General features: G+C 40.9%; 5 protein-coding genes across 5 annotated transcripts in view; 2 read left to right on the forward strand and 3 right to left on the reverse strand.

Moving 5' to 3' along the window:
* LOC107988856 (tetraspanin-7-like) overlaps positions 1–1,667 on the reverse strand; it is a 3,049-nt gene extending 1,382 nt beyond the window's left edge. Inside the window, exon 1 of the mRNA XM_017034168.2 lies at positions 2–1,667. Within this exon, the coding sequence (XP_016889657.1) occupies positions 2–921 (920 nt within the window). The 5' untranslated portion in view covers positions 922–1,667. The remainder of the gene's footprint in view (position 1) is intronic.
* A 149-nt stretch (positions 1,668–1,816) lies between these two features.
* On the reverse strand, positions 1,817–7,989 carry LOC103382690 (zinc finger protein 252). Its single transcript, XM_008315563.3, has 9 exons — positions 7,685–7,989; positions 6,869–7,071; positions 6,689–6,781; positions 6,515–6,610; positions 6,328–6,438; positions 6,113–6,230; positions 4,970–5,726; positions 4,711–4,769; positions 1,817–4,285 (listed from the first exon to the last, which is right to left on the reverse strand). The coding sequence occupies exons 1-9, from the start codon at positions 7,716–7,718 to the stop codon at positions 2,754–2,756; spliced, it is 3,003 nt and encodes a 1,000-aa protein (XP_008313785.1). The 5' UTR covers positions 7,719–7,989; the 3' UTR covers positions 1,817–2,753.
* An 88-nt stretch (positions 7,990–8,077) lies between these two features.
* Positions 8,078–10,721, forward strand: washc3 (WASH complex subunit 3). Its single transcript, XM_008315562.3, has 7 exons — positions 8,078–8,272; positions 8,727–8,825; positions 8,921–8,986; positions 9,066–9,194; positions 9,511–9,621; positions 9,692–9,756; positions 9,835–10,721. The coding sequence occupies exons 1-7, from the start codon at positions 8,222–8,224 to the stop codon at positions 9,932–9,934; spliced, it is 621 nt and encodes a 206-aa protein (XP_008313784.1). The 5' UTR covers positions 8,078–8,221; the 3' UTR covers positions 9,935–10,721.
* A 240-nt stretch (positions 10,722–10,961) lies between these two features.
* Positions 10,962–14,565, reverse strand: dram1 (DNA-damage regulated autophagy modulator 1). The gene is made up of 7 exons (XM_008315561.3): positions 14,249–14,565; positions 13,703–13,770; positions 13,422–13,564; positions 13,157–13,334; positions 11,971–12,029; positions 11,738–11,830; positions 10,962–11,617 (listed from the first exon to the last, which is right to left on the reverse strand). The coding sequence occupies exons 1-7, from the start codon at positions 14,377–14,379 to the stop codon at positions 11,567–11,569; spliced, it is 723 nt and encodes a 240-aa protein (XP_008313783.1). The 5' UTR covers positions 14,380–14,565; the 3' UTR covers positions 10,962–11,566.
* A 1,093-nt stretch (positions 14,566–15,658) lies between these two features.
* gnptab (N-acetylglucosamine-1-phosphate transferase subunits alpha and beta) overlaps positions 15,659–24,354 on the forward strand; it is a 16,496-nt gene continuing 7,800 nt past the window's right edge. Inside the window, 8 exon segments of the mRNA XM_008315560.3 lie at positions 15,659–15,941; positions 16,847–16,932; positions 17,137–17,256; positions 17,681–17,731; positions 19,338–19,540; positions 20,229–20,293; positions 20,437–20,571; positions 24,277–24,353. Of these exon segments, the coding sequence (XP_008313782.3) occupies positions 15,780–15,941; positions 16,847–16,932; positions 17,137–17,256; positions 17,681–17,731; positions 19,338–19,540; positions 20,229–20,293; positions 20,437–20,571; positions 24,277–24,353 (899 nt within the window). The 5' untranslated portion in view covers positions 15,659–15,779.

Raw genomic sequence — 24,354 nt, forward strand, 5'->3', positions numbered from 1 at the left:
TGCTGCAGCTACTCCGTTGCTGTCATCCATCAGGAACGGTCGATTCCTGCAACCCTTGCGCTTCACACAGCAACTATCTGGCAAGGACACTGAGGTGCCGTTTTCAACAGGTAGGAAAATCATATGCTGGGAAGCCCAATCTGAAGCAAGCCAGTCGCGCCAACCGTCGGCTCCACAACACTCCAGGGCCCTCTGCAGGCTGTCTAGTGCATCGGCACGGCCCTCGTCCTCCGTGTAACCTGCCACTGCTCGCAATAAGCCGCTGCGAAATCCTCCAGCAATGTCTTCACGGTAGAAGAGGCCCGAGAGACCGCCCGCCAAACCGGCTATGAGAGCAGCCAGTTGAAAGAACCCATAGGCCCTCAGCACACTGGGCAGGTTTGCAGCTACACCCAGACACCCGAGGAAGCCCCAGGTGGTGACAGCTGCCCCTGTGGACAGGAGGATGATTGGAGCGTTGGGGTAGCGATTGGCAGACAATAGCATGTAGTCTGCCAAGGAGATCTGGGCCCAAACACCCAGGGTGAACAGGGCCAGGCCGGCTGCCCAGAAAAGGCAGCTGAAGGCCAGGAGACCCAGGCGCAGGAGGTGCATTACTCTCACTGGGCGGCAACAGGGTGGGGCAGTGCCCACAGGTGGAGGTGCAGGGGGCGCCAGCGAAGCCTCGGAGCACACGGACAAGGAAAGTCTCTGCTGCTGTTGCTGTTGGTGGTGGAAGTGCTCCTCCGGCTGTTGGTATGGCGGGAGCAAGTATCCAGGGATGGCAGAGGGTCGCCGAGGAAGAGGAGGAGGGGTGAGGAGGTCCAGACTGCGTGAAGAGGAAATTCTTCGCACGGCTAGCTGCTCGCGCTCCCAGTCTAAAACGCGTCGGCTGGGGCTCGCCCGACCTGAGAGCGGGTCGTAAGACAGTGGAGAGCTCATGGTTTCGGCTCAGGCTTTATCTTCTCCCTTCTCTCTCTCCTTTTACACACTCCCCCTCTTTATTGTTGCCTCTATTGCTGCCTTCACTCCGCAACACACAATACCCCTCCCACCTCCTTATGACAGGTTAATAGCCCACCGCCAACAGAGGCGTCGCAGACTGGACAGTAAATCTTACTGATGGTCTCCAGCGTCCCGCCGTTATCTGTCTCCGCAGCCCTGCGTCTTTCCACCCTGTTTATCTGTTTGTTTTGGGTGTCCTTTCCACCTGCATGGTCTTCAGCTTCCTCTGCTGACAGTCACGTCGAGTCACAACTGCTCGCTCACTGCTGCCCCTCACTCTGGCGAAGGCAGGGGGTGATTGCACTGGGACACAGCGAGAGTTTCTCCACGCACACCCTCTTTCGGTGTGGAGGAGGAGCAGGCATCCTAGGAGTTAAAATTCTTGGTCCATTTGAGAAAGAAATGGTGTGAAAATAATCTCTAAACTTTATTACGATATAAAGAAGCTCCAGGTTCTTTTTTAGCCCACTGAACGCCAATTTGAGAACTCCAGCAAAAGTCAATTTAATGGATGCCATCTGCCATCGCACAGTTTAAAAAATGAATTCATAATCTTAGCTTTATATTCTGGTTTGCTCAAGTCATGTAGCACAAAAAACAATTGAAATGTTTAATTTTGTCATTTAACTAAACAAAATTATAGAAAGCAGAGTATTTGTTAGAACAGCACAATAAATCAAAAAGCTAATTTGAGGCTAAAACTAGCTTAATAGTTAGCTAATTTGAGGCTAATTTTGTAAACTAGCTTGATAGTAAGCTAGCTATTTCTCCAACTTAGCTTTTTGTATTTTGGTCAATTTTGATGTATTCCTCAATGGTTTGTTTAACCTGCTGACCTTTTAACCTTTGATTGTAATAATCATTTGTCTATTCTTTTAGTTTACATACTTATTATTTCTGACTTGAGAGTTCATAAAAAAGTGATAGATTTTTTCATGGCCATCTTTACAAAACTCTGGTTCTTTTTTATATTCCTAAAACTGTTATTTCTTGCTGCATTTTTTCTTTATTCCAAATGGTTATGATTTTTGAACCATCTGTTGAGACACTTAGACTCTAATTTAAATCACTGACTGATGGGATTTTGTGGGTCACTGGTGTTGGGAAACCATTCTAATCCTGGTAATTCCTGTTCTGTGGTGACTTCCTTTTCAACAACCGCTCCTCCATTCAGGGCTAACCAAAGACTCTCGGTTAATTAAACACATTAAAATGACTCGTTTTTATTAGGATGCCCATTATTGCCACATAATGGCCACAAGGGGATACCCAGACAGATGGGTGGGGTCAGAAATGTGTGTGCAATCTAGTCTCATTTTACAGCCTTTGCTGTGTTTAGGCCACAGGGGATTTTTATTTAAATTCTGAGGTGTTTTTAATTTACAGAGAAAGATTATTTAGGTTATTCACGTTTCAACAATGTTTTGCCAAATTTTATAATTTAGATCATTTTTATCATTTTGATTATAAAATATTAGACTCTGTATTGACTATAGGATTAGGATAACTGACGGTATGAATTGTTTAGAGTGTTCAGATTTTCTCTCTTCAGCTTCTCTTTCTCTCAAGAATAAATGTATCAGTAAAAGACAAAGCAATGCTTCAACAACTCACATGAACTGGATTTATTTCCCAGTGTCAAAAAGAACATGATACAGTAACACTGGAAAAAAAAATCCTATTATTATTTGTGTCTAACAACATTAACAACCTATGTTACAGTAGGTCTCCCAAATGTTGAATACAACTATCCACAAACCACAAGTTGTTTAATTTGTTAAAGCTGAAATATCTGAAGTGTCATTTTGATCAAACTCAGCTGCTCCTCCGTCCTCCCTGTGACTCTCCATGTGTCTTTCAAGCTTAATCCTGGAAGTAAAACATGTTGTGCACTGCTCACACTGCAGTTTGGCTGGCTTTGTGCCCGAGTGTGTACGTTTGTGACGCGCCAACTCCGATGAACTCTTAAATTTGAAGTCACAGATGTTGCAGGGATATGGTCTCTCCCCGGTGTGGATCCTCTCGTGAAGCTGCACCTCAGAAAGCGTCAGGAACGACTTTTCGCAGTGTCCGCAGGAAAACGGTCTCTCCCCCGTATGTATGAGGTTGTGTCGGGTTAGTGCGTACGGTTTGGCAAAGCCCTTCCCGCAGTAGGTGCAGGGATACGGTCGAACTCCACTATGGGAAACGATGTGTTCCTGCTGGGTTTTTTTGGTCTTGAAACGTTTATCGCACTGAGGACAGGAGTATGGTTTTTCATCCACGTGTGACCGATGATGTTTTGAAAGTTCCCCTTGAGACATAAATCCCTTCCCACACTGGGAGCAGAGGTAAGGTTTCTCCCCCGTGTGCATTCTCTCATGTCTGGCAAGCACTGACACCAAAGTGAACTTCTTTGGGCAGTGGGAGCACTGGAAAGGCCTTTCGCCTGTGTGAACACGCATGTGTTTTGTTAGCATAAAGCGCAGGGCGAATCGTTTACTGCAGTGGTTACACTGGTAAGGACACTCCCCAGTGTGAGTGGACAAATGCCTCTTCACGTCAGACCTCCGAGTGAAGGCTTTCTCACAGTGCGGACACTTAAAAGGGTGCTTCACCTGATGCACCTGCCGATGCTGGGATCGTGCCAGCACAGAGTCAAAGCCTTCGCCGCACTGCCGGCAAATGTAGCATTTGCTGCTCACGTGGGACTTCCTGTGTTCCAGGAACTCAGCGGAACTCACGAAGCTCTTGCTGCAGATGGAGCAGATGTGAGGGAGTTGACTCTCCTGGGAGTGGGACTTCTTGTGATGCATAGTCAAAGCACGGAGGTTGGTGAAGCTGCTGCGGCAGAGTGGGCAGGAGAAAGAGATGGGCACGCCGTGATCTTTGCTCTCGTGCTTCGCCAGGTCCCACGAGTGCTGGAAGGTTCGCTCGCACTGAGAACAATGAAAGGGTCTCTCTCCAGTGTGGGTGAGCTGGTGTCTCCTAACGTCTGAGGTACGCGTGAATGTCTTGCCACACGTCTCACATATGAGACCCTTGTGTTTGTCCTGCGGCTCTGCAACGTCTGCTGGACTTTTGTTGTCATCCGACACCTGCGCTCTGATTTGCTGTTGGCTTTCTTTAGGGAAGAGTTTGATGGATGTAAAGATTTCATCAGTGCTACAAGGGGACGGCGTGACTTTGGCCCCTGACAGAGCTTTGTACTCCTCTGTTGGAATGCTCTGCATATGGAAGTGAGGAGGGCTGTTTGCAGGAGAGCTGTGGAAGGGACACTGTGAGCAGGTGAAGATGATGGAAGTCGTTTCTTCCGAGTCACCTGCAAACAAAAAAAATGCTTTGCTCCAGTTCTGACAATGATGCTAGAGTTTCCAGTGTCAGTCAACTGTTATGTAACGATTGCTGCCATTACTTAAAATTGCAGCAGACACAAAATAATGGACTGGATGACATTACTGTACAGGAAATAATAATAAATATCCTAAAGTGTCCCACAAGGTGGCGCTGGGTTGACCAGTAAACAATGTCCAAGGTGATAATAAGTTTAATAACTCAGACGCCTTAAGTGCTATATATCGCCTTAAGTGCTAAACCCAATGTCTATATTTGCTGAAGTCGGCTTCATGTTGCTATATCTGCTTACTGTTGGCGGTGATCAAAAAAAAATCCTAGTGGAAACATTTGGTATTTTTATTGATTATAAAATAATCTAAATAACCCAAAATTGAGCCTTCCCCGTTTTACCTTTGTCCAGTCCTTTGATTGCAATCACAGTGGGAGCAACTGACACACCTTCTTTGTTCCTGGTGAAATGAAAAACAAGCTTGTTAGTATTTTAAATTTAGACTCTCTATGAATGTAATTGACAGACAAAAAAACTCTGTTTTTGTCATCACATCATCTTTTTTAAGTTGGTGTAGACTTCAAATCGACCAGCTCATTATCTAAACCAAAGTTCAGATTTTTTTATAGAATAACATGATGACTAAAAAAGCGTACGTACATTGCGTTTTCTGAAAGTTCCGGCAGAGAGAGCTGCACCTCCTTTGCTGTTCTCTTGCATGTTTGCACCTCCTGCCAACCATGTGAAGTCTTGACTTTGAGACGTGAAGACCTGCGGATGTTGACAGGGCTGGAAGTTTCCCGTGATTCGGAGGCCGGGGCATCACTGTCGTCATCTGTCACTTTTTCTTGTGTGGGGGATTCATAGTTGTCTGTGAATTCTGTCACAGAGGAGATGAGTTGACTCTCTGGATCTTCAGGAGCGGTGGAATCACCCTTCACTTCTTCCGTGGCTTCGCTCAGATCTTCGGCGTGAAAACAGATCTCCAGTTGGTCGTTTGTGTTCTCGTCATTCGCTGCATCACTGTTCTTTCCTGTGAGTCCGTCCTGACTGATGTTCTCCTTTCTTAGAGCAAACGTTCTTGTCAGAGTTTCCAGCGCTTTGGCCACGTCCACAGCTTCACCTGTTGCCTCCACGCTGGAGCCGACACACTCCTGGACGGCGGCGTCCTCTAGTGTTACAGTCACAATTTCGTTTTCGCAGAAATCTGCGTGGACTTGGACCTCGGCTGACTCAAACACAGCACCGTCTCCTTCGGCTTCCTCTTCGGTGTAAACGGCGACAATGCTGTACTGGTCCGAGATGATGCTGGCGTAGCTGTGGATGGATCCCAGTCCAACTGAGATGTTGGGCTTTTGTGAGGGAGGGATGGATAAAGCCGACATGATGCAGCTGCCGATGTTGGAGGAAGGTCCATCTGTAGAAAAAAAGTAAAAGAAAAAAAAACTCTCAGCGTGAGTATTTGCAACCCACACAGGCTGCCACATGGGCGGCGCCACTAGGTATGTAGTTATCCTAGGGAACAAACCCAGAAATTTGAAAAAAAGGCAAACTGGGACAAATCTTGTATTAAAATTGTAATACAGATCAATATGGCTCAATTTACTGAACAACAACTAAGTACATTTTACACTAACACCCATTCAGAAAAGTACAAATAGAATGTAATGTTGAATTGGGAAACAAAAAAAATCAGTGTCATGATATAAAGTCACGCAGAACTGATGAGTGATGCTATTACTACAATAAACATTACATTCATGTTACATTTGTACTTCGACCATTACCTGCGTCTCTACTTACGAGGTATTTTTAGCATCCCCGCATTCATGAACTGCTGGAAGATCAAGCTCAACTCTGCAGGTGACGACTGAACACATTCCTCCAAGGCAGAAGGAGTCGATGCGAGCCAGGCAGCAGTCTGCAACCACAGCACGGCTGTAGTTATTGTTTGGTTAGGAAAAAAAGACCTTAACACGTGGACACCACTGGCAAAACTATCTGGATCACCAAAGTACCTGTTTGAGGTCTGGAACCGGCAGCATCTTTTCCAGTTTGGAGAGAAACTCCCACATTAACACCAGCAGGGCTGCATCATATTGTGTCCCATATTCCACCGGGAAAATCTCCTACAGGAAAAGAGTTATTGTCACTTTTTTACAGTTTTTTAAAGGATAATGAATTAGTGTGTAAGATGAGTCTGACCTGAAAGAAGTACGCTCTCTCTGCCGGATCTTTCAGCAAGCTCTGAACGAGTGCAATAAATGTGTACTCGATTGTTTTCACCTCAGCATCTGAGCTCTGTCACAGATGGATTGAATCACTGCATTACTGTTGACTTTTATCAGTTTTTATGAGAAATAATGTCATCAAACTCACATCTGAGGTGATTGGGAGTTGTTCTAAATAGTTCTGGATCAGCTGAGAATCAACAGAACCTCGGTCAGAACCTTTGCACCACTCCAGAACCAACTAAAAGAAAAAAGAAAAAAACAGCATTCATTCAAAGTCTGCTGCTTTATAAAATATAAATGACCACATCACTGTAGTGCTGCTTACCCTTGCTCTCAGACCCAAGATGAGCTGAGCTCTCTGCCTGTGGTTGATCAGGCCAGGAACTGCCTCCGTTACCATGAACACAAACTCCTGCAGCTTGTCGTAATTCATGACATCTTTCTGCTTTGCCAGCTGCCACATAGCAGCAGACAGAAGCTGCAGTGGGGGCACCAGGAGACGGAGAGATGCCAGAGGGAGGCCTGGGTCTGAAACATAATAAGTGTTTTTTATAGGGGGTTTTCTCATCCTGGTGTCCTGATGCTAGGGAGGGTGACATGTCTGGAATCAAACCCACAACTTCACTGAGCTCCATCCACCCAATAAAGATGGAGTGATAGTGTGTTTAGACGCTGGAGATCATTATTTTCAGAAGGTTTCAAATTGCACCTGCCTTGGTTTAAAAGATGATTACAATGTAATTATAACTTTATCTGTTGGTTTAATAACGTTTCTTGTCTGTGACCACATATGATAAAGTTTGTTTGGCTCACTGACGTACACAAAGCCACCAATATATGTGTTTATATACAACTATGTGGACAACTAGGAGTTAATGCGTGTATTTTAGCATGTCCTCAACATGTTAAGATATGTAATTTGTCTGTTGAGATAATACAAATTTGGGACCATATTATATAACGTCATAAAGTTTTTAACTTTTACAAGCTATACCTTAATGATTGAAATGTAGTCTATCATTATTATTAGACTAAACTTCCTAACATAGTTCCTGTAAATAGACGGAGCCGGCTAACTATCCGGCTATCTAAAGTGCTGCTTGTCTTGAAATACAAATGGTTAGATTTTAAAAATACCAACCGATTGTTTTCTCTGTTGTCCCGAGAATTTCCATTGCCGCAAGACGACTTGAATGATGACAAATAATAAAGTAAACTTATGGTGATATCATTTACTGGCTAACATGCGCTGTTAGCACGCAAACACCCGCTTCCTCAAGTTTTAGTCCGGCGTTAAAACTCTTCAAAATAAAGGTCTGAGAATACGAGGCGGCGGCGGCGTTGTGGTTCAGTGTAAAACTAGCCATTTTAATTTTTTTGAATAAAATTCAAGATCATTTAATCTGAGTATTGCTAAAATTATAAAGTAGTACGTTGCTCAACCCACTCAGGGCTGAAAACATATAACCGGATGTGTGAAATCTTCAAAACAAAAGTAGAAATTTAGCTCTCGCGACAAGACGTCGCGAGACGCGATTACAGCAGAAAAGTCACATGAATCGTTTCACTACAGCAAATGTTTAATTTGTTATGCATTGTTTTACGTGTCTGTATTAACTTGTCGGATTCAGCTCAACACAAGTTAATTTGATTTAGTTTCTAACACCTGGAAAACAACATGGATGAAGACGGTCTGCCCATAGTTGGTTCCGGGGTTGATCTTACCAAGGTTTGTTTTTAGTAAGCTAATATTTGTGGAAATGAAAAGAAGTGAGGCTATCGACATGGCGATAAACAAAAAATCAAATTAATTTGAACACACTCTTGCGGGTAAGACATTTGGTTTATTCGGGAATTTGAGTTGTCAATTTTCTAGTGGTGTTGCAATGGATGTTTCTTCATTTCCGTCGTTTATAGTGTAGGTGTTTGAACCTATGATGCCTCAGCTGAGATTACTTAATGTATACCCTTAAATTGGGCTAGAAAGGCAACCAAATGAGACAGGAACATGTTTCTTTCTAAACAGATGTGTGTGTTCTTATGTTATGTGGTTACTTGTTCGTGGAAACAACAAACATTACTTTTGTGCATTTCTACCCAAAGTTTGACTTAATACACTGAATGTAACATCTGGATTATTTGCGGCTATTAGTTTAATTATTTATTATTTGTGTCGCCTCCAGGTTCCTGCCATTCAACAAAGAAGAATCGTTGCATTCCTCAATCAATTTGTTGTTCACACGGTTCGCTTCCTGATCCGCTTCTCCACAGTTTGTGAAGAGGTTTGTGTTGTGGTTTTATCACCTCCCTCTTTCAGAAATATCTATATTTTGATCAAGTTACATTTGCTAATTTGTTCAAACCTCTCATTCTACAGAAACTAGCGAATCTCTCTCTGCGAATACAGCAGATTGAAACCACCCTGTCTATACTGGAAGCCAAGGTCAGTTCTGTTGCCTGTCAATGATTCATGACTCCATTAAATGTTTCTTATTTTAATTTCGTTGTTATACTGTGAGCAGCTGTCCTCTATACCTGGACTTGAGGATGTCACTGTTGATGGACTCGGTCAACGGCAACAAAATGGACTTACTGCTGCCCCCCAGAGTCAACCTCCTGGTCCAACACCCGGAGCGCCTTCAACAGCAGCAGTAAGAATAAAAGCATGGACCTAATGTTACCTTTAGTGATAAACTAATCAAATATCTAAGGCTTTTCAGATAAATAAAAGTTAAATAGACTTAGCCTAAAGCTAAAAAAAAGTTTTAAAAAAACAAGCTTGAAGTTGTTTTTCAGGGAAGATTTAATTGAATTCTTCATTTTTAAGGTTTTAGCCAATTTTCTGTCTGTTCAGGGGCCAGATTACGCCATATTCATTAGTTTAGCATAAAAGTGTGTCCCTCATAAACCCTTTGTGAAGACTGTTCAAAACTACATTTACAAACCTCTATTAATTCAATCCTTCAGCAAACTGCACAAGACGCCACTGCCACACAGAGAACAGAAGCACCTACGGAGAACGTCATGACTGTGGCCAAGGATCCGCGTTACGCTAGATATTTAAAAATGATTCAAGTGGTGAGTCTGCGGCAAAACCATCTGTTTCTGCTTCATGTGACAGACATTTTAACTCATTTTTTTTGTTTAGGGTGTTCCAGTAATGGCCATTAGGAATAAAATGGTCATGGAGGGTTTGGATCCCAACTTGCTTGAGTGAGTGTTGAGCTGTCCTCTAATGTTCATTACTGATCATGGCACATGATTATTAACAATCCTCTCTGCTGATCTCAGAACTCCTGACGCTGCGGTTCCTGATGGAGGAATGAAGAGCGCAGAGAATCAAGAGGTCGTCGCCAACAGCTCTGACAGCGAGTCGTCCTTCAGTGACTGAAGTGTCGAGGTGTAAAACTAGCTTCCTTGAAGCTACAATGTCGGCGATCAAGACAAGCAAACCAGGAGGCAGAGATGTTGCTGCGAAGTCAGGGAGTTTAATGCTGGAGTGGCCCTGCTGTCCGTCAGTCTGAACTGAACTGAATTCTTAAAGATCTAAGATAATATTTTTCCTTGATGATGACTTGAGTCTTAATTCATGGAAGCTCGGGAGACATGAAACAATGTTCTAGATTTGCTTTTTTTTCCCTTGTTTTTTCTGCATTAAATTGTAAGAAATATAATTTGTCAATGTTTTACTTTATATTAAGCATTGGTAGAAAATGAAGAAACTGCAGAAGATTTAATTTTAGTGTTTGGGTTTTTTTTGCACTAAACCATTTAAAGACAAATTACTACAAGTACTTGAAAACTTTTTCTATATAAATGTGTCTCAGTTTAGTTTCCTTTCTTTCTAACGTGGTCCATCGTCTCCGTTCAATCTTTTAATCTTAATATTTTAGCCAGAATTGCACAGTGACTTCTTCTGAGAGGTAACGCTCTGATAAGACAATTTGTTTAATATATATCTTTGAATCAGAGCTTTTGTGCACGAGCCCCCAGGAAATGTTGCAACACAGTGTGTGTACATGCAGGGAGTGAAAGTGGAAAAAAAGACTGGAACTGTGACTCAATAAATACATCCCACACACATGCATTTTTCCTGTATGTGCATCTTGAAAATCAATGAACTCAAACCACAAAGTCTAAAACAACGCAATCAACGAAGACAAGTTAAAAAAAAAAAATCAAGTGAACTGTGATTTCATTCAAATTCCTCATTAGAACAGCAAGAGATGGATTCTTTGGTAGATCACATTGAGTAAGTATTAGCAGCAAAATCTACCGGTCGATGTGATAGAGCCTGATTATAATAAGTAATGAGTCTTTGTATTTTACGGTGTTCAACTAAATCATTTCCAACCAATTACAGTCATTAAAATTGAAAATCAAATTACTTTCAGAGGTTAAATCTAGAAGAAAAAAAGTCCGACTTCCTGTTCTTTATTAGATTACATTAGACACGTGAAGAGGCTGCACTAGAACACAGTGTAGTACCATAAAGTCGTAAAACGGGGTCAATCTTCTAAAAAAAAAAAAACAGGAGTGTTTTTAACCCATTATAGTATTAAAAACATTAGGTAAAAAACATGCCAATTGCAGGAACAGTATTTTTCAGTTTCAGCACCAAAATAATCAGTCATCAGTGTCGGATCCCTTTCGTCATTTTCACATCTTGTGACCCTAGAGCCGCAAGAACTTGAACGACTGTAATACTGACAGTAATTTAACCACATGCACCTCAATCATGTGTCAGCAATGTGATGAACTTCCCTTATTGTTGGTTACAGATCCATCAGGGAGTGTGTGGTGGAAGTCCAGAGTGCAAAGTGCAAACCAAGTAGAAAACACTTAGAAATATACTTATAAAACGATACAGGATTGTACAAAATTGGTCAAATAAAAAAATACAGTAACTTGATACCTGGCAGACAGCAATGTAATAAAAAGTACCTTATGTAGTATAAAAGAAATCATTACAGTATAAAAACAAGTGCAACAACTCCATAAACATCCCCCTCCTGCTGAGAGCTCAATGCAGAAGGAAGCGCTCAAACTCTGTTCTCACCTGTAAGGTAAACAACTGTGGAGGGAAATCAATGAGTTTCTGTTTTCAAAATAAAAAAATCAATGAGTTTCTGTTTTCAAAATAGTCATAAAAAAAACAGAAATTGGTTTTATGGTAACTGTTTTTAATGTTTACCTTGAAATCGTGGATGTACGTCAGGAAGTAGCAGACAAAGCTGAAGGCAACAATCCACTCACAGACAGCACTGGCTAGGTGGAAGGGATAATCCTATAAAAGTTGCAGGAAAAAAAAAAGTCAAAACCTTTCCAAAATCTGGCAACATGTTCACTTTTATTTGTTCAAATCTCAGCTGAATTGAATTTAAATAATAAAAAAAAGCTATTCTGATTTGCCATGCTACAGTTTACCTCGTCATCTTTGTTTCTGTGCAGAGTTGTCTGTGTAACGAAGAAGGCACAGATTACAGCTGAATTATCCAATAAGAAAAATGACCAAAACAATCATATAGAATCACAAGCAGTTAATTAAGACTAATAAAAAGTAATAAACAATGTTTATTCTTCTCTTGGTCTTGTTGTTCAGGGGTTTCCAAAGCCTTTATTTCAAAAAAAGTAAGAACTCAATTTTCGTGTCCCTCTTCACAACGTGGTAACATGTAATTTTATCTGAGAACACTCTACATATATTTGATCTCTAGACTCACAAAGACTGTTTAAACCTACCCTGAACCCATCTACCTCTCGGACTGCACACCTTACTTTTATCCTGGTGTCTTCCAGCACCACCTGCATGTATTTTTCTGCCACTCCTTTTCTGCCAAGCTTCTGTCATGACACCGGAGCTCCACATATACTCTCTCTAGATACAGAAAGACACCAACTCTGAACCCATCTGCCCCTCTGATGACACCACCTAATGGTAACCATGGTAACCAACTATGTTGCTGCTGCCTCTTAGTTTCTCTTACTCTACCACAGCTTCTGTCGTGACACCTGAGCTCAGTATATACTTTCTCTACTACTCCTACTTTAAACCCATCTACCCCTCTGACTGCACTACCTCACGGTTCACATCCACAAAGACAAGGACTACTGTTTTTTTTTTTCAAAGCACAACCCAAGTATTTAGAGATTTTTCCTGATTCTGCTAGCTCAAGCTTGGGCAAACTAAGGCCTGGGGGCCGGATGTGGCCCGTTCAGCGTTTTAATCCGGCCCGCCAAACCTTTCCAAATTATATAATATAGCATTTATCATTATGATAAAAGCATTTTTAGCATTTTAGCCTTTATGCATGACTTTTACAGGCCATTTATCTTAGTTCACACGAACGCTCCATCTATCTGCTCCTGACCCGTTTCCCCTTGTTCAATTTTAGGACAATTGTGGCCCACGAGTCAAAAGGTTTGCCCACGCCTGTGCTAGCTGATCGTGACCGTCCCTTGCCTAACCTCAACAACTCTTCATCACTTCATTTTATATTTACGCCGTGCTTAATCAACCTCTTCTCACCTGCACAATTACTACAGCTCTGAATGATATCAAAAATATTTTAGAATCCCTTAAAATTAAAATAAAAAAAGATGGAAAGGATACTGGGTATAAATGCCAAAGCAGCCAGGGTGGCGATGGCCACTCGTGCACGGTGCACTGCGGCTGACGACCCCATTGGAGAGATATGATGTGAGATGTAGGACTGGAAGATTATGTACAAGACACCAGAGAGGAAGAAGAGCAGAGCTCCAAGATCATGAACTTCCACCACTGTTGTCTCCTGCGTTTGAAAAGGAAGAAAAGAAACAGAGCGATTAAACGAAACCATGTGACTACCATCAGCACCATGCTACATGTTGAAACCAACCTGAAATGTTGCAACAATACACATGCTCAGGCAGGAGAGCATCCCAAGCCACATGGCGATTTTATTGACACGCGGCCTTGCCAACGGTGAGTCCTCACTCAGCTTCTCCACAAACTTGTATCTGGCATAAATGGTGGCGATTCCTGTTGACACAAAAACAAACAAAATAAACAAACCCCGGACATATTCACTTCTTTGCTTTAAATATTATAACGTGACTTGTCTTCACAAAGTTTGCCTACTCACGGGGTAAAAAAGTGAAAAAATGAAAAGGTAAAAACCTGCACATGCGGTGATGAACGTCATCAGGCCGAAGATACAGCTCTCGGGGGGATTTGCACCTGTGTCACTTTAAAAAGAAAAAAAAATGATTCGCTTTATCAGGTGATGGAACAAAAAAGAAAATCTTTTATTTAAAAGGAAAGATAATTGGAAAAATAGCAAAAATATGCAGTTTTTACTTTTTTCATAATCTTTAATGTCCTACTTCTGGCTGGTTGACTTGACTCATTTATTACCTCACTCATCTTTTCAATGTTCAATATTATTTTGGAATAAGACTTTTATATTTTAGAAAACAAACTACGCCTTTCTGCCATTGATAAATGTACATGAAAAAGAGAAAAGAGTAATAGAGAAGTGAATGGGGGGAAATCTGAAGTTGTGACACTGAAACAGCTGGAGTTTGACTCACAGCCAGGTCTGTGTCGAGTTTACGGAAAACGAAAGTGAAGAGTTTCTCCGCTACTACTGTCTGTTTTCAGGCTCTGGTCCGATCACAGCCGCTCTCTGATGCTGGGTCTGTGTGACAAATGATGGAATCGTACCTGATGTATGGAAAGATAAGGTCAACATCATGTCTGAAGACGGCGATCAGATAGGAGACGATGAAGGTGGAGGAGGACCAGACGACCAGGAACGCAGGCAGGAAGCAGAGTCCTTGCTGGAACCAGAACATCCTCAGCTCCGAGTGTTTGCAGCCTCACAATTCAAAAACAGCAGAGGAGCAGGAACTTTAATAAGGACTGTTAACGACAGTCACATGCCGTCATTGCGCGCGCGTGTGTACTTCAATGCATCACTACCAATTATCTGGTACACAGTAACTTCTTCCCCAAAAGACAGTCTCAGTGGGCTGGAGTTACGGAAACATAACCACCACTGCTCCTCCTACACTCCGGTATTGGTCAAAGTTACACTGTTTCACATTCACAAAAGATAAAACAAGTTAAATAATATTCTTATATACAACTGCGAATTTACCCACGACAAACAATCAATCATGTAGGAGTTAAGAAATAAAATTAGAGCAATACCTAAATGAACAGTGGTGTACATAGAAATTATAGGGGGCACACTAATTATCAATATAGATTAATGAAATGAGCTGCAATGCTGCTTTTTTATAGCACATGTCATTTCGCGAAACTCAGGCATTGCGTTATCGGGTTTTCAATATCGGAGGAAAAACCGATAAGGATTCTTACAGATATTACATAATTATGCTAATATCGGCCGACATTATCGGTCGGCAGATATTATCGGACATCCGTATGATTAGGTAAAAAAAATAATTTTATACTAATGGCTGAGGGTGGTGGGTCCAGAAAAAACGGGCTGCCAGATGTAGCTAGTAAAAAAGCTTAGACGGCTCTCTGGGGCTTTTATAATCACCCTTTAGTCACCCTCCAAGTAACAGGAACTACTGCAGTGTGTAAAGCAGTTCAATCATTTTGTCATTCATATACAGTCAGTTGTCATAATTGTAATCTTGAAGCTAAATGAGAAAAATCAACATTTCGCAATCTGGAAAAAACCCAACCTTTTCTCTATGTCGAAAGAACAGAGAGACAAATAACAGCAGCTAAATGTATGTGTGTGTTTTACACCTGTTTTTTTAAAAATTAAATTAAAATTAATAAAAAATGCCATGCAAAAAAAGAAAAGCGTTAAGTGAACAAACGAACATACGCATCAAGTGACTTGTGTAAACTACTTCTTGGATTATATCTATGTAATTCTGTGGTTTATATATAGTAAATTCTAAAAAACTTAACATTTAAGATGGTAATGTGGTACATTAGTCGTCTTTCCTAAATTAGGTAGCGATTTCAAGTCGATCTATTGAAAATCCAAGGAGACTATGAAGGCATCATAAACCCCTATTGTTACCGCTGGGGGGCGACAACATGCGTCAGCAGAATCAGCGGGAACGAGGAAGAAGTACGTGGTCCGTGATTGGTCAGTCAGTTTTGTGTCACGGTGTGTGGCTGGCGGTCACCTGACAGTTCCAGGACGTGTGGGTGATGTTTACTTTTCTTTGTTTCGTGCGTTTTCCTGCGCGTATATTTTGAATGAATGCAGCGCTATGCCTCGCCGCCCAGAACCATGGTAGTGGTGAACTCGGTGCTGAAGCTGGTCCAGCGGCAGACGTACACCTGTCTGTCCCACCGGTACGGGCTGTACCTCTGCTTCGGGGGCATCGTTCTCATGATAGTTTCCGCCTTTCAGTTTGGAGAGGTAAAATGTTTTATTTGCTTTCATATTTACCTAAAGAAACAGCTGGTTGTAGAACAGCTACATCATTTGCTCTAAAAGTGTTTTGTAATGGCTGGACCTGAGGCCGGTTTACATGTGAGCTGACGTCGTTCCGTATATTTTCACTCCAAAAAACCTAAAGCCCCCAATAGTCAAGCTAAAATATCTCAAGTAGCGTTAAAATTAGACATGAAAAAACTAAATAAAGTACCCCTGAAAATGGGCCTAATGAAATGTCATTAAACATGGCATATGTTTTCATTACAAAATTAATTAATTGTTAATTTATAATATATAAAGTATCATTAAAAAGCTCATGCAATGTGTCAAGCTATCAGATATTAGCAAATTAGCTACCTAAATTAGCTACGAAATTTTGAAACATTAGATTTATTAAATGAGCTCAATGCAATTATTACACGTTAAGGCGACGTCAGCTTGTGTTTCTTTGCCACCGAGGTTACCCGGACATTTTTGGTTGATGTTTGATGATACGGTGGGACGATTAATCAAGAAAAAAGTTGAATATCCGTTAAAAGAAGTCGATACTTAGTCACAACGGGGATTTATAGTATAGTTTGACATTTGTGTTTAAATCACTGATTAAAAAAAATTAAGAAATACTTTCTCACAACAGCAATAATTGTTAGTTGCAGTAAAATTGTTGTCTTCACAGTAAGTAGAGTAAACGAAGAAACATTTTTTTAAATAAAATACACTTTTAAGAAGAATAAAATTCTCATTTTTCTGATTTCTGCCTCATACATGCACAATATACTATAGAATATATATTTCAATTTTACTGAACCGAAACATTATATAATAAGTCTATTGTACATTTTTATAAGTAATAGGTATTCATATTAACCGTCCTACTCTTCGTACAGGTGCTAGTTGAATGGAGTCGAGATCAGTATCATGTGCTGTTCGACTCCTACAGAGACAATGTGGGTGGAAAATCCTTCCAAAGCAGGTGAGACAAACCTAAAACCAAATAATCAATCACTTTTTTAACTGCATTTAACTGCACTGCATTATGCTTCTACATGAATATGTTTAAAATTAAAACACACAGAAGGTAAATTTAGGAATAAACAATGAAATAAAATGGATAAAACAGTAGTCACTCAAGCTTCATATCATCTGTCAAAGCGACTGAAGTGTTTCCTTTTCTCAGGCTCTGTCTGCCCATGCCTATTGATGTGGTGTACACATGGGTGAATGGCACCGACACGGCTCTGCTGAAGGAACTGAAGTCGATCAAAGATCAACTGGAGGAGGAGCAGAGGGCTCTGAGGTACCTGTGGTTGCTTTCAAAATCATCAATGATGTTGATGTAGTAGAAGAGTCTAAGCTCTGCTGGTTTTGCAGGCATAAAAACCCCCGTAGATAATTAGATAAAGGCCTTTATTTAAGAGCTGTTGTGTGTAGGGCAGTCAGAATGAGCCACGGCATTATCACGTCTCCTCACTCTGATTGTCATTGCAGCAGGAACCAGGGCGATCAAAGGTTACGGTGACGCCGAAGAGAATGTGATTCATGTGTCATGTGTTTATCTCAGGACCCTGCATGACAAAAAAGCATCTATAATCACATTAAAGCATTAAAATGATAGTGACAGCATCTACCGTTGACCTACAAAACACACGCAGAGTCGTGTGGAGTTTTAACGTGGATAGACAATGTTGAAAGTGATAGAGTTTCTGCTCTGTTTCACACAGAGAACGCCTGGGCAAAAATGGAAGTGAGACGACTGAAGTGCCAAAAGATAGGTGAGTGTGGGAATAATGCTGAGGATCCAGCCTTCTTTAGTTACCCAAATCAGGATTTGGGTTTAAAAGGTTTAAATCCTTCATATTAATTTTAGATCATTTCTAGGGTCTTTTGTAGATGCCTTTTAGCGTTTGAGCAATTTTTATTTTTAGTTATTTAACCTTAGGTTGTTTTGTATTTTTTTTTTTCCTCCGGCCTTGTTTTCACATATGATATACTGTAGCATTTTGCGTAACGTTTGGCTTTTTCTGCATGTTTTTTGGACATTTTTGTTTTCATAATTATTATCTTGCCTACAGGTCTTTTAATACAGATAGATACTATCTGACTTTAGATATTTTGGTATACGTTTTAAATTGTTTATTACAAGGCTAACATTTAACTCTGGCTATGTTGCTAACTAGCTAAAACTAAAATAAACTAAAATGCTAACTAGCAGTTTGGGTATTCACACTGGGGATAACTGTTTTTTGCCTTGGCTAGCATTACTTGCAAGTCAGTAAGAGAAAACTAATCTAAGTAAGAGAAAACTATAGTAAGAGAAAACTAATCTTTATGTATGCTTTTTAAAAAAAAAATTAATAAGAAAGTAGGTGACATTGTTCTCTAATCAGTACCAAACCAGAATAACCAGTGTGACAGTGAACAGCTCTAACGTTATGCCCTGCAGCAACTTCATTATCACTCCAATAAAAAACGTTTTTGTTTGCTACAGTGTACTTGATGTCACTGTTCGGTGGGATTACTAAGCTAATACTTAAATATGTTTTGTTCGGTGGGATTACTAAGCTAATACTTGAATATATGTTTTTGTGTGTGTGTGTGTGTGTGTGTAGTTTTTGTAATTTGTTGGCTACCACAAAGCTTACTATGGCTCCCTTTTAGTAATTGTTGTTATGTTGGGAGTCACTGTCCATGTCGGCTAACTAACAAACGGATGGAGCTATTTTTTAGCTTTTGCACTTTTAGCTTGTTTGAAGTTGAATTTTTATGGTTCTTTTGGGATTCTGTTTGTACAATAATTTGAGCTAAAAGTTTTTCAGGTGTTTCTCTTTTTTTCCTTTGCTGTTTATAGTACATTTTAATTGTATTGCCAGGTAACAAACAGTATTTAAGTATTACCTTTGAATTTTTTAAAACATGATAAATGACAGTTGAAGACTTGGTTAAACCGCAGTCTGTGATAACACTGACATGTTGAAACAGGATGTTGTGTTGGTTTTTACCACAAACTGATATAAATAAGTGTGTTTGTACATCATTCACACTGAGGTTTTAAGGTTTATTATAATACAACAATATTTAATATGAATGCTTTAGTGACAGCATGTACGTTTAGATAATGAAGGTGTTGTTATATATACTGCAGAGCCGAAGCCTAAGCTACAGCTTCACTGACTGTAGTGGAGGTGTTTCCTGTGTTGACCCCGATGGCTCCACTGAAGAAGAAGTCAGGGTCTTGATGCAACACCTCTACAGAGGAAACCGTTTGCTAAATGTGTGACTGTGACTAACGTCACTCTGGTGGTTGTAGGTGCAGTCGAGACTTGACGTGGTTTAGAGTGCAAAGATGAATGAGTGATTTTCCTCTCTGTCTTTTCTCAGTGTGAAGCCAGAATGCTTGCTCTCTCACTGCATTATGGCGCCCATGCTGGCACTGGATCCCGCTTTGCCGGCCAACGTCACGCTCAAAGACCTGCCATCGCTCTCCTCCTCCTTCGCTGCTGCCAAAGAGCTGCTGCTGCTCCACCAACCTCTACATCCGTCCACTGCTGCCTCGGTCCTCGTCTTTCACTCACAGACAGAGGGTAAAATAAAAAACAAAAAAAAACCCCGACACACTCTGTTGCAAGAGAGGTGATGTGGCTCAAACCTTAGTTTGGAAATTTGAACTGTTCTCTTATTTACCTAACACTACAAACCAAGGGTTTTCACTCTACAGGCTCAAGTTTCCTCTAAGAAGATTGGACAAAGTTAAGGATGTCCGATAATATTGTCTGATATTAGCACAATTATGTAATATCTGTATGAATCGTTATTGGTTTTTCCTCCGATGTTGAAAACTCAATAACACAATGCCAGGGTTTCGATATGTCTCTGGTCACTTGATGGCAGCATTGCAGCTCACATTATCAATCTATTTTAATAATCAATGTTGTATGCAGAATGCTGGTGACAACTCATACAGTGATTAACCTCCAGGCCACCACTGTGGCAATCAGTAATTAAGTTTTTGGGCGATATCGGCAAAAGGTTAATAATGGACATCTCTTGAAGAAATTACTGAAACTGTGGAAACAAGGCGTAAAAAAAAAAAAAGTCTTTTTTCTGAGCGATCAGATTAAAACCTCCTTTATTGAAGCTAGAATTCAGACCACGGTATCGTTGGGAATTGCTGCAGCTGCTGCAGTGATAAGCTTGTGTTTGAAGTTGCTGCATGTTAAAAACACATACAGTAATTTAGTCTTCTTCTGTCATTGTCCCACTTGTTTCCAGCGGACAACGCCTTCACCGACGTGTCCAGAGAGAAGCACGCGTTCTCTGTGTCCAGATGTTACCTGGTGAGTGTGACTCCTGGATAAAAGAACATCATAATGACCTCTGACCTTCTTTCACACTGAGATTTGATGAACAGTTTTACACACTGGATTGTGTGTTATTGGTGGAATGTCTCACTGTGTTCTCCCTCTGTGTGTTCTTGCAGACCACCGATAAAGAAGCTCCAGGTCTGATCCGTATGCAGACGCTGGCTTATCTCAGTGGCTTCCCAGCGTCCTACAAAGAAACGGAGCAGCTGAGAGTCAAACTGCCGTCAGTCGTCACCAACAAGATTAAACAGGTGAAATGTGGGAGGAGGGGGAGGGAAAGGGGCCGCGGAGGGTAAGAATGAAATGAAAATGAAAAGAGTAGAAGGAGTGAATGGACGAGAGGAAAGGAGAGAATGAAGGGGGAAATGTTGAGGGGGAGAAATATGGGGAGAGAGTGAGAGTGGAGAAGGTCTGAGGAGGACAAGTGTGAAAATGAGAAGAAGACAGACACAGGGAAGGAGGACCAAGAAGGAAGAGATGGGAGGTGAATGGAGGTTGGGTTGAAGACATGAATACAAAACGTACTGAAACAAAAAAACACATTTAAAGTATGACACCTGCAGTCTAAAAAATACAACGGCAGGGGGCAGCGTTGGATAGACTTATTGAAGCTGTCACAGTTTTGAGAGACTTGCGTGGTCCTTCATTGATTATGTCACCAGGGGTCACTGTCGCATTGCTCGATATGTGAGTTTATACTAATTAATGCAGATTTATTTTTACTCTGAGATTAATTTTTTAATTTTTGCAATTCTTTACCAACTAAATACTAGTATTTTAATCAACTTCAAATTCATGAAGTTTGATAACAAAGGAGTATGTTTTGTTACATCTGTGTCTACCTCATATGTCTAAGCAGGGTTTGATTTTTTTTTTTGTATTCCTAGCTACGTTTTTAGATAATACTATAAACAAAAGTATTCTCTATCCAGTAATATCTTTGTGCAGAATGCACAGAACACTTCTTCTTTTAATTCCAAATTTGCTTAAAGAGCATCCGATGACATACTGTTAATTCCAAATTTGCTTAAAGAGCATCAGATGACATAAGTGCCACTGCTCCTGCTCGTTACATTGTAACACCGTCGTGTTCACAAGTGGACAAGCAGCCACTCCGACCCCTGGGGGGCAGAAAACGACAGCGGCTCAGTGTGTGATGATATGTAGGTTAACATCATTTAACCTCCATATCATCATCAAACCCAGTTGTCTCGTCGTTTCACACCATTTGTCCCCAGGTCCCTGCCACGGCAGCGCAGCTCGGCAGGTCATGTGATAACGACCCCAGTATTCTGCCTGTAACCTTAGCCGGCGATGCGGGGGTTAACATTAGAACAACTGTTTGGAGTGGCGTGGCGCCAGTCAGTGCTGAAAAGGTCGTCAGGATTTCACTGACCCACCCTGCACTCTGAGACACACGCCCTGCCCTCTTAAGTATTCTTTTATTTATTTGTTTTACACCTGTCTGCGGACGGTGTCCAAGTTTCATGTGCAGAACACACCGGAAAAAATTAGTAGACTGAAATAGAACGCTGGCAGGGACGGGTTGTGTTCAGGTGCACCTGGGAATGTATAAAGATGCTTTCATGAGTGTATACGCGTGTCAGTATAGCATTTTTTGGAAAAGTCTTTATACATAACCCCTTCAGATAAACACACCACCATACACTTCTAGTGTTTGATTAGAATGAAAAATAACATTTAAATGTGCATTTTCAACACATGTATTTCACACAGCTGCAGGGTGTTTAAAAATTTGAAATTGTACCTTGAAAATACTTTATATATTTATTTATTTATATGTATAATATATACAGTATATTTAATTATATTTATATACAGGGCCCAGTGTTTTGATGTAAGTTCACATAGATATAATACCCACTCATAATCAACTGGTGGCCCGTGGGCCAAATCTGACCCGCCAGATCATCCACTCCGGCCCATGACTGGATTCCAAAATAAACATCAAATAACAATGCTAAACAAAAATGTAATTTTTTTAAATTTCATTTTATCTGAGTGTCCGTCCCCATAAGGTGACTCGCCAGAAAAATTCTGTCCCTGCAACAGATTTTGTTGATGACCCTTGAACCTTAAGCTTGCAAATATACAGTATGTCTAATCTCAATCCTTGACATAACCCTAATCTGACTTTAAATCTATTCTGACTAAAATACCCCTCAACTCTTGGGGGACCTGGAAGTAATCCCCACAAGGACAGGTGTCCTCACGACAACAGTGTCCCTTCATGTATAGCTGTACCAATAGATAAAATGTGCACGTGCGTGCGCCACAGAGAGAGTGTAATGTCGGGGGATTTTTTTTCTCCACAGGCCACCACTCTGTACACAGTTAGGGTTTCAAGGAATTTTCCTGGTGTTGCCGGGTCACCTCTTTGACAGAGGGATGATGAACAGTGAGAGTATTTATAGCCGGTGTCAGACATTACCCCGGTGATGAAAGTTGCCCCCATGTGCTCCCCCTCCCCAATCATCTGCCCGTGCTGTTTTCTACAGTCAGTGTCTTTTGTGTTCAGCAAACAACATTTGTGGGGTGTGTTTACAGAGCAGCTCAAATCCTTTCTTTCCACGGATTCTTTTCTTTTGCTTTAGGGCAGCAAAGATTAGGAGAACCAGAAAATCTGGTATGAACTGAAAAGATTACTGTTAGATTTTGGTTTATCTTATGCTTGGAATGTTTGTAAATGTCCAGCTTATTTTGGTTTTTGTTTTGCCTTGTCGTTTTATTTGCATTTCTGTTTTTCTAACTTGGCTGTTCTGTCATATTTTTTATTATCTTTGGGTGATTGTTAGTTCATTTAGTCGTATTGTCGCTAATGCTATTTTAAGATGTTACCAAAAGCTAAATGAAATATCACTGTTTAATTGCCGCTATTTTGGCCTGAGATTTAGCCAAAGCTAAATTCTAGCCTTTTTTTTTTTTGGATCCACACATCTTCTTCTGTGTGTGTCAGAGTTTTACTATGATAGAGATGGAAACTTGATCCTGGAACTGGATTCTCTGGTCTGGACCCACACCGTGTTTATAAAGCCTCAAAGATCCTCCTCAACTAAAAACAGTCCAGTCCGGGCAGTGAGGAGATCATGTGACACACTGAGCTCAGCATTCGGGATGACGGAGGGAGAGGAGGTCGGGATTATTCCTGGAAGTTTAAGTTTGACAGATGAGACAGAGACAGAGAGGAGGTGGTCTGACAAAGGCAAGGCCAGAGAGACGACTTCCTCACATACATCAAATACACGCAGGCCCGGTCCTTTAATACCTCACGTACTTCCTCGTCGTGATACCCAGTGTGCAGCTCTGTGACCTCAGTGAATTTTCCACACGGTCACCTCTGCACACACACACTCTTGCCTTATTAGAATTGTCCTAATTCTACCTCCAGTTGTAACGCCGAAAGCAAGGACATACGTGCATATGCAAATGTCCTTACAAGGTCAAAACGGTCTGATTCATGTTAGCCGTCTTTGAGCTAACAGTGCTTTATCATTTTATGCTGTTTGGAACTAATTGTTTTGGCTTGTTTAACTAGGATTAAGCTATTTACCAATACAGCAACAGTCATCACAGTCCTGCCAAGGCTAAGTTTTGAACCAGCAATTTTCAGAATTTTGCGCTGGTAACACATTTTCACGAAATATGTCTTTTTTTAATGTTGTAAAACAAGACAAAAAATGAGCACAGAATTATTACTCGCACCCTGATGTTCCCTTACAAAAACTATAATTGTGGAGATTTGCTTATTGCTGGATTAATTTTATTATTTTAGTCGTTGTGTTAAATGTGTATCAAGTATTTGTTTGTAGTTGCAGTATATTCAATTTGTGTCAATTACTTTGAAGTGAACAGCCCGTGAAAATAAAAAAAATATTTAAAAGTACTTTAGAGTCTGAGGGATACACAATTAACTCTGTTATTTATTTTCCCCTCAGTTTGAGTTGTACTCTGAAGCCAGCATCGCCCTGCTCCACCTTAAAACCTCACAGGACTTCACCGACCTGACGCAGCAG

Source organism: Cynoglossus semilaevis, chromosome 8 (assembly GCF_000523025.1).
Source record: "Cynoglossus semilaevis isolate Cse_v1.0 chromosome 8, Cse_v1.0, whole genome shotgun sequence".
NCBI lineage: Eukaryota > Metazoa > Chordata > Actinopteri > Pleuronectiformes > Cynoglossidae > Cynoglossus > Cynoglossus semilaevis.

Bases quoted from the DNA above. Each gene is read 5' to 3' on its own strand.
- LOC103382690 (XM_008315563.3), bottom strand. From the start codon at position 7,718: ATGGAAATTCTCGGGACAACAGAGAAAACAATCG. The intron at 6,439-6,514 runs GTCAGACTCATC...CTTTTCCTGTAG, and splicing joins AGAGAGCGTACTTCTTTCAG to GAGATTTTCCCGGTGGAATA. The intron at 5,727-6,112 runs GTAAGTAGAGAC...TTTTTTCTACAG, and splicing joins GGGGATGCTAAAAATACCTC to ATGGACCTTCCTCCAACATC.
- washc3 (XM_008315562.3), top strand. From the start codon at position 8,222: ATGGATGAAGACGGTCTGCCCATAGTTGGTTCCGGGGTTGATCTTACC. The intron at 9,195-9,510 runs GTAAGAATAAAA...TCAATCCTTCAG, and splicing joins GAGCGCCTTCAACAGCAGCA to CAAACTGCACAAGACGCCAC. The intron at 9,757-9,834 runs GTGAGTGTTGAG...TGCTGATCTCAG, and splicing joins TTGGATCCCAACTTGCTTGA to AACTCCTGACGCTGCGGTTC.
- dram1 (XM_008315561.3), bottom strand. From the start codon at position 14,379: ATGTTCTGGTTCCAGCAAGGACTCTGCTTCCTGCCTGCGTTCCTGGTC. The intron at 13,771-14,248 runs GTACGATTCCAT...TTCTTTTTAAAG, and splicing joins CTTATCTTTCCATACATCAG to TGACACAGGTGCAAATCCCC. The intron at 11,831-11,970 runs GTAAACTGTAGC...CAACTTTTATAG, and splicing joins ACAGAAACAAAGATGACGAG to GATTATCCCTTCCACCTAGC.